Here is a 12100-nt window from a genome sequence, read left to right as displayed (position 1 = left end):
CAACTCTATTAACATTTAGAAGTGATTGATCAAGACAGGACAATATTGATATTTACTGTCTGGATCGACTCACCTATAAGAGAGCCTCTTCCACTAAATCTTCCACAAAGCGTTCCCTCGAGCATATAATTAGCAGCTCATACTTCTTATCTTGATATTTTTGTTTGGCTATCTTGATCTTTTGGTTGATTTCTTCAGAAGTCTCGTCCGATTTTGGTTTCCTGTTTTTAAGATTGTGAACTCTCTCTTTGAGCTTCAGGACTTCGGCCGCTAACTCTAAACGCTCTTCCAAGGAATACATCCTGATGCGGACGACTATGGCGGAACTTTCAGCTGAAATAGTCATCTTAAAGATATCTTGTCTCTTATAGGCCGTTAAGGTGAATAATTCAAGATGTAGACAAAAAAGGTATGCATAAACTGTTCTAATCATACCGAACTAGCAGGCAATGTGAAATCATATAGACTCTACAATAAGGTTCATTTTTGCTAACTAGCAAATAATAGTTTTCAGTAAAAGAATGAAAGGTTTTTTTCTTTTTTTCTATAGTCATGGCAACGTAATTCAAATAGCCTAATTCAATTCAAATAACCTAATTCGAAGCAACAATAGATAATTAATATATTTCCAACATTATACTAAACCTCATTCTAATCTAAAAGAAGTCATACCAAGTTCGCGTTCGAAGTTTATCACTAATTGCTGCTCTTTAAACATGAATTAGTGAAAATTAAAGTTTAGAGATTGATGTTGAGGAAAATAAGACTACAGTAATTAATTTGTTATTAACAGGAATTTAGGTCAAATAATTCATGTTTTGAAATTCCGAAGAGATAATGAAAAATGGTCGGTTATCAGCAGTGAGGTCATCCGTCGCTACACCGGAAAACGTTATATTAAATAACTAAAAAAGCCACACGGAGAAAAAAATTTTTCTATAGGAACTCTATAGTAGTTAGTTAGTTGTAAAAAGTTCCAGTAGGTTAACGTATTCTTATAGTAACAATACCGTTTGGCTCCTGCAACTCTACATCGTTGAGCTCTGAGAGCTAAACGTTATTTACCTTTCACAACTCTACAGGATCGTTCTAAGACAACGAACAGTAAACTGTGTATAGTTGTGGTAACTCTACAGTTACGTTACCAGAACGAAATTTTTTTTTCCGTGCAGTGTTGAAGGGTCGGCGTTTATCAGTGGGTTTTTCTCAGAATTAAATTAGGCCCAAATATACAGATGAGTCCACGAGGCGATTAGGTTACTGCTTTAATCACGTAATCGATGCCAATAGGGATGGTATGTATTAATTAATTAGTGTATAACGGCCATAAAGTATGATCACAGCGAGCGATAATGCAAATACCTGAAACTATATCAAATTGCACTAATTAACTGAAATAGGTTATTTGTATGATGTGTTTTTATGAAAATATGGTTTTATCACGCACGCCATATATACTCAACAATTTGTTATTGTATTTACAACTAAGAACCCTTTTTAAATTCAGGATTTGCTAATGCAATTCAAAACTTCATTTCAGCAAAAATAGTTGTTTTCAGACGTCATTAAATAAAACAGTTGAATCACTAATGCCTATCCTGACATTGAACACGTTGATATAATCAAAACAAAGTCATTGCGGTCATGGTGTGACAGAATAATAAATTCGATTTTCATAAAAAGTATCTATTCTCATGAAAGATAAATTTTTCGCGTCACTTCATCAAATTATTAGGTTATTTCCCTGAGTATTTTTCACGTAGTCAAGATGCGCACGCATGTCCGATGCTTCTCCGTATGGTTCAATCGTCCCCGGGACTGCTGGTTCAATTGACCCCATATCATTTTTAAATAATTAATAGTAAATAATAAATAAATAAACTATTATATCTCTATGAACAAAGTTTAGTATTATAAAGTATTAGTATATACAACTACTACAATTCAAACTTTATCAATTAATTCAAAAATTGAAATATAATTAAACAATTTGTCACCAGTCGAAAACAAAGTTTACATGCCTAAAAATAAGAAAATCTTAATTTTTCAAAATTTATTAATCGCAATGATTTCAAATTTTGATCATATCCGAGTTTAACTTATTAGAATCTAATTCTAAGAGCATGAAGCGTTTTTTCAATTTTTTCGATTTTTAAGTCGAGTGGTTCAATTGCCCCGTGGTTCAATTGACCCCTTCTCCCCTAAATACCTGAATAGATTCAGTATATATACGATGGACCAGACTATAGACCAGAGAAAAATTTTGAGTAAAACGGAGTACAAATGAGTGCATGCCCATATATTCCGAAATATATTCCTTGCGCAAAACTGGTTATATTCGTAATATATTCAGAATATATTCTCGGATATATTCTGGAATATATTTCATAATATATACTTTTTCCGTGCGGGATGATCTCTATCTTTCCTGCTACTGAATAAGAATCATTTTCGATTGACAAAACTCATTATCTAACGACATTTGCATCCATACATGCATAATATGTCCTTGTCTGAAAGAACAGACGTTATCTGTAAGCACTTTTATTCTACCGTATTTATTTCAGTTATTTTATTTTGTACTAGCAGTTCGCCCCGGCTTCGCACGGGTATTTAATAAAATTTCAAAATCAATCATAATATAATATAGCCTATGTCATCCAGGTATAGTGTAGCTTCCCAACAGTGAAACAATTTTTCAAATCGGTTCAGTAGTTTCAGAGCCTATTCGATGCAAACAAACAAACAAACAAACAATCAAATCTTTCCTGTTTATAATATGAATCGTTTATTTGAAAAACCTCATAAGTCATAAGGAAACCTCAAACAAATAATTCATATTAGGTATAGATTATTTAATTACATCAACAATAACATTTTAGGGAAAAGTCTATATATGGATATTATAAGTTGAATCATGTTCTCTATTTGAAAACAATATTCCCATTGTTATCTGAAACCACACGCAGAAAAAATTTTGTTAAAATAACCTAAGATATGTTCTAGTAACAAATGCATTTGTTAACATAGGGATAACAAATTATATGTTAAAATAACAAAATTTAGGTTATAGCAAGTTATTAATATGTTATAACAACAAAACAATAGTGTAGCTTCCCAACAGTGAAACAATTTTTCAAATCGGGTCAGTAGTTTCAGAGCCTATTCGATGCAAACAAACAATCAAATCTTTCCTGTTTATAATATGAATCGTTTATTTGAAAAACCCTATAAGTCATAAGGAAACCTCAAACAAATAATTCATATTAGGTATAGATTATTTAATTACATCAACAATAACATTTTAGGGAAAAGTCTATATATGGATATTATAAGTTGAATCATGTTCTCTATTTGAAAACAATATTCCCATTGTTATCTGAAACCACACGCAGAAAAAATTTTGTTAAAATAACCTAAGATATGTTCTAGTAACAAATGCATTTGTTAACATAGGGATAACAAATTATATGTTAAAATAACAAAATTTAGGTTATAGCAAGTTATTAATATGTTATAACAACAAAACAATTTGGTTACTATAGAATCGACCAAATAATTCACTATAGAATCGACCAAATAATTCAGTTGGTATAATAAATTTTTTTGTTGAAACAGCAAAATTATTCTATTAAAATAACAAATAAATTTACATTAAATTTTATAAGAATCCATAATTTAAAAATATGCTATAATCAGTGATATCTGATTTGGAAAATATTTTAGCAACAAATTAGTTTTGTTATTGCAATAAAATGATTTCGTTAGGACAACAAATTGATTTGGTGATTTAACAGACTGGTTTGTTAGTACAACTTGAAACATTTTATTAATGCGATTAATGGATTTGTTACTATAACTAAACTCATTTGTAACCAGAACATATTTTTCAGTTATCCCATCTTTTGTTATTTCAACAAAATCATTTTTATGCGTGCATGAACCGCAAACAATAATATATTTCGTATGATGCAAACACTTGGAAAATAATACATATTTTCACAAACACATAATCTATTTATCTCCCTTAAATATACACGCAGAAAAAATTTTGTTAAAATAATCTAAGATATGTTCTGGTAATAAATGCATTTGTTAACATAGGGATAACAAACTATATGTTAAAATAACAAAATTTAGGTTATAGCAAGTTATTGATATGTTATAACAACAAAACAATTTGGTTATTATAGTAAAGTCTTTAAGTAGATTCGACAAAATAATTTAGTTGATATAACTAATTTTTTTGTTGAAACAGCAAAATTATTCTATTAAAATGACAAATAAATTTGTTACAGTAAATTTTATAAGAATCCATAATTTAAAAGTATGCTATAATCAGCGATATCTGATTTGGAAAATATTTTAGCAACAAATTAGTTTTGTTATTGCAATAAAATGATTTCGTTAGGATAACAAATTGATTTGGTGATTTAACAGACTGGTTTGTTAGTACAACTTGAAACATTTTGTTAATGCTACTAATGGATTTGTTACTATAACTACACTTATTTGTTACCAGAACATATTTTTCAGTTATCCCGTCTTTTGTTATTTCAACAAAATCGTTTTTATGAGTGTAGTAATTTAAAACATCTCGCACTTATTGGGTGAAGGAATTCCGGGTACTCACAAATTCGATAAAGCTTCTCGCGTCCAGGTTGGTTTTCTTAAATATCGACTAAGACTTCACTTCACTGACATTATAGCACAACTTTACGGACAAAACAATCTAGAAAGATTGAAGCTTTCTTAATATTCAAACACCAAGACTAACCTTCGAGTGCAAATAAATAAATCACCGATTCTAATAAACAATTCGTATATAGTCACGGCAATGTTTTGCCATCCAATGTCTCAAGGCTGCCTAAATAGGCTTTTTCACCCTTGTTCAATCCTAAGCTGTTGGCTTAAGTTAAATAAATTTCTTACTGATAAGAAACCGTCTTATATACCTCTATACACCTACGCCTAGACTCGTAAAGACTTAATTAGCCTTTAATTAGTTTTTAATTAGCCTAAAATTCCTCATAGGCATTGTTAAAAACAGAATGCAAAAAATTCAGGATAATTTTTTCCTCATTAGTAATATAATAATCTAAATGTAGAGTTAATTGATTAACATCATTATGGAGCGCAATGCTAAAAATTAATACCTAAAATTATACCGAAACTATCCGATTAGGTCCTACTCTGAAATATCCTGCTACATACCGATTCAGTTATATGACGTAAAAGATAATCATTAACATTTCATTATGCTGTAGGATAAACCTATAAATATGTCCAGCTAAATAAAAGATTTCACATTCAGTACCTAACTACAGTCAGGACTAGGACTTTTATCCTGAAAGCCTAACTTTTTAAAAATGGGCGCGAAATTCACTAAAAAAAATTCCTTTGCTAAAAGCTGCGAACAACGTATTAAAGAATCTAACCTGGGTCACGTACTGGAACAAGAACACCATCAAATAATGGAAGAAAGTGTCCCCTACTCCTGCTACGAAGTATTGAAGTTTAAAAACTTGTCAAAATGTAGATACTGGAACACATCCATCTTCGACCGCAATCGGGTGATCCTGCCAACGGAAGACGGAGGAAGTGACTTCATTAATTCCAGCTACGTCGACGGTCACAACGTTAAGGGAAGGTTCCTGTGTACCGAGGCACCGCTTCAAGAGACAGCTAACGATTTTTGGCAGATGATATTCTCCCATCAAGTCCGGGTAATCGTGATGCTGACCCGAATAGTGGAAAAAAGACGCGAAGCTTGTTACCCGTACTGGAGCCCTAAAAGCGGGGAAAAGTGGTCCATGGCAAGTTCACAATCAAAACTCTGAAAGTCAAGTCTTTCCGGTACTACGTGGTGACCAGACTACGAGTAACAGACAACACTGGAGCTTCATTAGACATCAAGCATTTCGCCTACACCGACTGGCCCCATAACAGCCTTCCTCAAGATCCTTCAAAGTTTCTGGACTTCGTTCTCTCGGTCAGAAAGGCTCAATTAATGGCAGATTTGGATAGCAAGGGTGGAAAGGTTCCTCCTATGGTGGTTCACTGCAGCGCCGGTTTAAATCGTACTGGAGCTTTTTGTGCTATTGATATCAGTTTGTCTCTATACGACGAGAGAGCAATAATTAGCCTTTCTTCGGTAGTGCGTAATCTGCGTAAGCAAAGGCATAATTGTTTATCTTTACCGCAATACTATGTTTTCTGCTACTTAATTGTCTTGAAATATGTTAAATTAGTCGCTGATAAGTATTAGTCTCGATTTTATATTATATAATTGTGATTTATCTAGTTTTAAGTTTTTTGTACGACATTCAAAATATTTTTCTAAGTAGCTAGCTTTAAAGTAATTTTGTACTTAATTAATTAAAGTAAAGTATATTTTGTGTTAATACTCTGTTTTTTTTTTTTTTTTTCAATTAATGTCCCCACTTATTAAGTATTGAATTGCAGCTCTGAATATTAGAATTAAATTTGGTACTTGCAATTAAATTAGGAATAAAGTAGCGACCGCAGTAACCTGTTATAAATTAGCGGATTTAGTATTCCGGGGTGACAATTTACATGTCGCGTGCCTAATGCCAAAAGGGCGTATAAAAAGTTATACGTCCTTTTGGCTTTGCAAAACCAAAACGAACGGGCGTATAATTTTTTTTTTGGTGCCAATCGTTTTGTAAACATGTTCTAAACCTAAAAATGAAAATAAAATTTCCAAAGCCAAAAGGGCGTATGTCTCAAGTTATACGCCCTTTTGGCGTTAATAAGTCAAAAATTTTTTTTCTGCAGATCTTTACGTTTCGAGCGATCCTAGAAAGAATGGCAAAAAAAATTTTTTTATACGCCCTTTTGGCATAAAACCCTATCTAACTGCTGTAATACGCCCTTTTGGCATTAGGCACGCGATGTGCTCTTAACCTACGTCACCCTATCACAGCACATTAGGTACCAAGTGAGTTGCCTAAATAAATCGCTATTAATCTCCTACCTATTTAATCATAGGGCTGTAAGTTAACAGTCAAACTTTATACCTACTGTTCATACCTACCAAAAGTAATTATTTGGCGCGCGCCAATCAGAATCCATCTTTGGATTTTTTATGCTAATTTATACAACAGCTATCGATGAGGTGATATAAATTAATATATGGCTGTCTTGCAGCCATGAACTATTATTAACTATCCGTTTGTCAAGATTCCGTCTGGACATAAGAGGTTATCTAATGTTAATACCTATATCGAACGGTATCATTCGGTATGCGCCAATCACATTTGATCTTTGGATTTAATGTGTTGATTTAAACAAATCACATGTATTATGTGGAATTCGTAACTGCTATTATAGCTTTGGAACAGCCAAATTTTTTTTGGGCATCAATAAACTATAAATACTTGACTATAAATAGTTTTATATTTGCAAATTATTTCTAGAATAATTAATGCGGAGCACGTGTTAGGTACATGTAATATTTTTTCATTGTCTGGATGGTTTTAATACATATTTCAAAGACTTACGTTAATCATTTTAAACAAGGAAAATAACATGTTATTGCTATAACTGGGATTGGATATTCCCACGCCTAGTAGGCGTTGTTTCTAAATACAACGCCCCTATTGTTCTTACATTACATTTAATTATTTTCCGTCAAATTAAATACGATGTATTAGATATTTTAGTATTCTGTATTCCTTGATTATCTGTTCACAATTTTAATTCAAAGTTTGAAAAGCTATAGAATATGATGCCTATTCGTAGATAATTCTGCACTAATATCTCCATAGTGAGAAATATATTCAATAGTTGAATTCACTCTTAATAAAACACCACAATAATTGCCAAGTCAATTTATTAGCTGATGTTTCACGGGGTGTACTACTCTATGGGGAGTTTTCGGGGTACTCCCCGTATAGCAAACGGGAGAGATCATCAACCCGTTACGTAAACGAATGTATAGTCAAGGTTATGGACTCGGGGTGGTTTTTGTTTTGAATTTGGTGTGACGTCACTAACGTTTGCTTAAGTTCTCGCTTCCCGTCCTAAAACAATATTTCTAGCCAGTCCCATGGCTAAGCGGTATAATGCTTGTCATGCTTGCTTTAGATTGGTGAGGCGTGGGTTCGAATCCCGGTGTGAGCTGAAATTTAATTTTCAGTGAACATCGGTGCTCGTAACTCACGCCGGGCTGTACAGCAAACTTAATGTACCGATCAGCCTGGAGTCCCCTTCCGGTCTCGGCCGGACCCCCATCGAGACAGAAGTCTGAAAAGCGGGGTTAAAATAAAAAAAAAAAAAAATATTTCAGAACGGGTTCTGAGTCGTTTAATTTTCAGATCGCGTACATCCCTGTTAGTTTTACAGAGTTTCTCATACTTATTGTACTGCCCTCGACCAGCGTCCTACTCGTTGTCGAAAATTAGAATTCCAAACGCGAAAAAAACTCGTTTGTTTTTAAATTATTTTATCATACCTTTATTCGCAAAAGCGGTTGTAACTTGGAATTTAATAGAACACTAATCGAGAATCATCAACTCAGAACTCTTATTTCTTACATAATGACTCCGTTTGTCTATCAAAGGTAGTTGTTATACTGGGTGCTGACAAACTTAGCGGATTTACATCCTTAGGTACGAAACATGCCTAACTAATCAGATTACTCATATGTGTATAATAGCACCGCGTGATACGGAAGAACTACCGCTTGTGAATAAACATCAATGAAGTCCTTAATTGGCTTAGGTAATGTTTCATTTAATTCATTGAGAATAGCTCATCAGATGGTAAACTTGTATTATAATTTCATTATGTTACTTTTAATGGATAGGAATTTGTATTATTTTGTGGTCTGCTTATCAATCAAATTTTCCCCATCGGTGTTTTGAATGTTATAATTAATATAGTCACTTACCTTATGTGATTAATAGAACGTACGCGAATACCGGCACGTTTAGCGTGTTATTATCACTGATAGAAGCATTTATTTGTATTAAAAAAATATTTGTTAATAGTTGAACAAATCATTTATTAGAGACCATTTTTTAGTATCAAACAAATATTTCTTAGTATTTAAAATGATTTGTTTGTATTTAATAAATCAGATATTCATTTATTAAATATTAATAAATCTTTTTAAATACTAAGAAATATTTGTTAAGGACTAAAAAGTGGTCTCTAATAAATGATTTGTTAATCATTAAATAATAAATTTTAACAAATATTTTTAACTATAAACAAATCCTTCTATCAGTGTAAAGACCTTTGATCCTCTACTTAGATAAAATGGCTCATCACATGATAAGCACATATCTAGTTTATGGAAGGTATGGTGAAAATAAGCAACATATTTGCAATGACTAGAATTGTTTTTATTAACTAAATTTACTGAGATATATTATCCAATCTATTGCAATCTATAACAATTATACAATACATCAAAAATATTATCTATCTTAAAAATACTTTAAATATCTTTACCTAAATTTTATTTGGCATTAGCTTTGGTACAATTAAAAAATAAACTAAACAGTGTTATTAAATCATACGGTAGTTTTACCGTATGATTTAATATTTTCGAGGTTGGGCTGTAAAGTGAGAAAGAAATTTATGAAATACAAATTGGTCTGATTCATTCCTTTTCAGATAGCAGTGCAATATCATGTGTATAAAAACGTACTGCCTTACAGTAGGAACGCTAAAATTCCTCTGCTGTCTGGTTCTCAGCACTACTGATGGTACTGATATCGTCTTTGCAGCTACTAGTTGATAAAGACAACAATCTACTGCACAAAATGTAGAAGTTCTTCCGATGCCTTTGCTTCCATGAACAACAATAGGGCTTGGTAACCGTCGGTTAGTTTTTAATGCTTCATGCCGCAAGTCTTGATATCGCTATTTATACGGTCTCCTGTCATTCATATGGATACCTATGTATAAAACTTTTATTGATCCTGGCGTTACCCGCGAAATAAAACTGAAACACGCACATAACCCGTCGGGCTCATTAAAAATATATTTCAAATTGGAATAACAATGTCGTTTATTAAAAAGCTTTCTTAATAGTAGGTATATAATAACTAAAGGTTACTCATTAAAAATATATTTTAAATTGAAACAAATATCTAACTTAGGTAAATTGCGTTCATCGATGATTCCTATCTACAGGAAAATGATCCTATAAATACCAAATTTTGTAAAGCGATCCTTCAGTTGGCTGTGAAACGTCCTCAAATCTACCCAAACTTTTCATAATTTAACAATTGGTGCTACATCAAAATGGGTAGTGGTAATTCAAAATCTTTAACTCGTAAGGGATTAATTAAATTCATTGAAAATAGAAAAGTATTTAAATTAATTATCCAAGAACACAAAGATTTGATAAATGAGAAAGAAGACGGAATGATTAGTGCTTCGATAGCAGCTAGATACTTCGATGGCCATCAACATGAAAATGAAGGACTGTATTTTGATCACAGTTGCGTCATTCTCCAAGAAAAAAATGGCTGCCACAGATACATCAACGCGAGCTATATAGATGGTTTCGATTGTCAAAATGCCTACATCACCATGAAGACACCTCTCTCAAGCATATCAATCTGTAACTTCTGGAGGGTGGTGTGGGAACATCAATCCGAAACCATCGTGATGCTCGATACACCCAAGACTGACCAGAATATTCATAGTATTCCTTACTGGCTCCCAGAAGAAGGATCGTCTTTTCATTGCGGAAAATTGAAAATTACGACGTCGATACTTTATCTCGACGATCCAAATTTTAAGTTCACGAAGCTTATCGTCACTCATGAAGATGGAGGTTCCTTGCACGTAAGCCACTTTTCATATAATAATTGGCAAAATGATTATATCTTTCCCAGAACGTCTGACTTCCTTAGCTTCATACAGATGGTATCATTATACCACCACACGACAGTGACTCTTAAAGACTACCAGAGTCCTATGATAGTCCATTGTAGTGATGGACTGGAACGTACAATGGTATTTTGTGCTATTGATATATCAATTTCACAAATAATAGAAACAGGCAAAGTTGATTTGTATTCTAATGTTTTAAAACTTAGGCGAGATAGATATGGCTGTCTCAAAAATGTGAATTACTATACGTATTGTTACTTAGTTTTATACTTCTATGTTTCATTTTATTTGTAAGCATACATTTTTTCCTTTTCTAGTTTATTTATTTAAGGTCACTTTAAAACACCTAGGTTGTTGACATGCATCTTAAAAATATTTAGTGTCAACTTTTCCCTAGTCTAAGTTCAGCCATAGATAAATTAGCCTAATTTTTAACTTATTTGTAATATATGAGATAAGATTACTAGGTTAAGAGTTTTAGCGTTTAAGTAGACCTAAGATTTTGTGGTTGTAAAAAAACATGTGAAAATTTTGTTAAATCCTTTTCTAAAAAGATCGACTAAGATTATGGCAGTATTTTTGAAGGAATGAAGGCGCGCGCGCCGCGCACGATGTATCTTGTGTTTAATAAAGCTATCTATTTAATATGAAACTTTTTATTATTATTTTTCAAAAAAATCATCACCTACCTATTCAGAATTTTACAGGATTATTTTGCGTCATTACTTCTATGGCGTCAATTTTAATGGTCTAAAACATAATGGTTTTGTCGTCAGTCATTATTATTATTATATTATTAATACAGTCGCTTGGGCTACGTGATTAATAGCATATACGCAAATACTAACACGTTTCCGATTTTATTGAAGGCTTTTGCTCCTCTACACAGCCATCAGATAATATGGCTCATCACAAAACGAGCACATACCTAATTTATGGTAGATAGGTTGAAAATAAGCAACATATTGGAAATGACTGGAATTTTTTTTATTAATTAAATTTACTGAGATACATTAACTCCCACTGGATGATTTAATACAAGCATATCTTTGGCTGTAAAGTGGGAACGAAATTTCACAAATAATGCATAGTTTGATCGCATGGTATTTATCCAGGAAGTAATGTAAGGAATGAACAGTGTTCCCAGAAACTTTTGCTTGTCTGATCGACACAGTGCCGTCGAATTATCGGATCTTCTGAAAAATTATCGTACGCACAAAAAAAA

At 32.5% G+C, this 12100-nt stretch overlaps 1 protein-coding gene and 1 pseudogene across 1 annotated transcript; both read left to right on the top strand.

The window, feature by feature from the left end:
• Nucleotides 1-5369: 5369 nt before the first annotated feature.
• Nucleotides 5370-6351, top strand: LOC123264449 (annotated as a pseudogene).
• Nucleotides 6352-10278: 3927 nt separating this feature from the next.
• LOC123264456 (receptor-type tyrosine-protein phosphatase S-like) lies at nt 10279-11527 on the top strand. The gene has a single exon (XM_044727769.1). It carries the CDS (start codon nt 10279-10281, stop codon nt 11167-11169), a length of 891 nt encoding a protein of 296 aa, XP_044583704.1. The 3' UTR covers nt 11170-11527.
• The last annotated feature ends 573 nt before the right edge of the window (nt 11528-12100 follow it).

This window comes from Cotesia glomerata, linkage group LG1, assembly GCF_020080835.1.
Source record: "Cotesia glomerata isolate CgM1 linkage group LG1, MPM_Cglom_v2.3, whole genome shotgun sequence".
NCBI classification, from domain to species: Eukaryota; Metazoa; Arthropoda; class Insecta; order Hymenoptera; family Braconidae; genus Cotesia; species Cotesia glomerata.
This window is presented reverse-complemented; position numbering and strand designations above follow the sequence as displayed.

What these genes read in the sequence shown, in the direction of transcription:
- LOC123264456 (XM_044727769.1), top strand. Translation starts at nt 10,279, where the DNA reads ATGGGTAGTGGTAATTCAAAATCTTTAACTCGTAAGGGATTAATTAAA.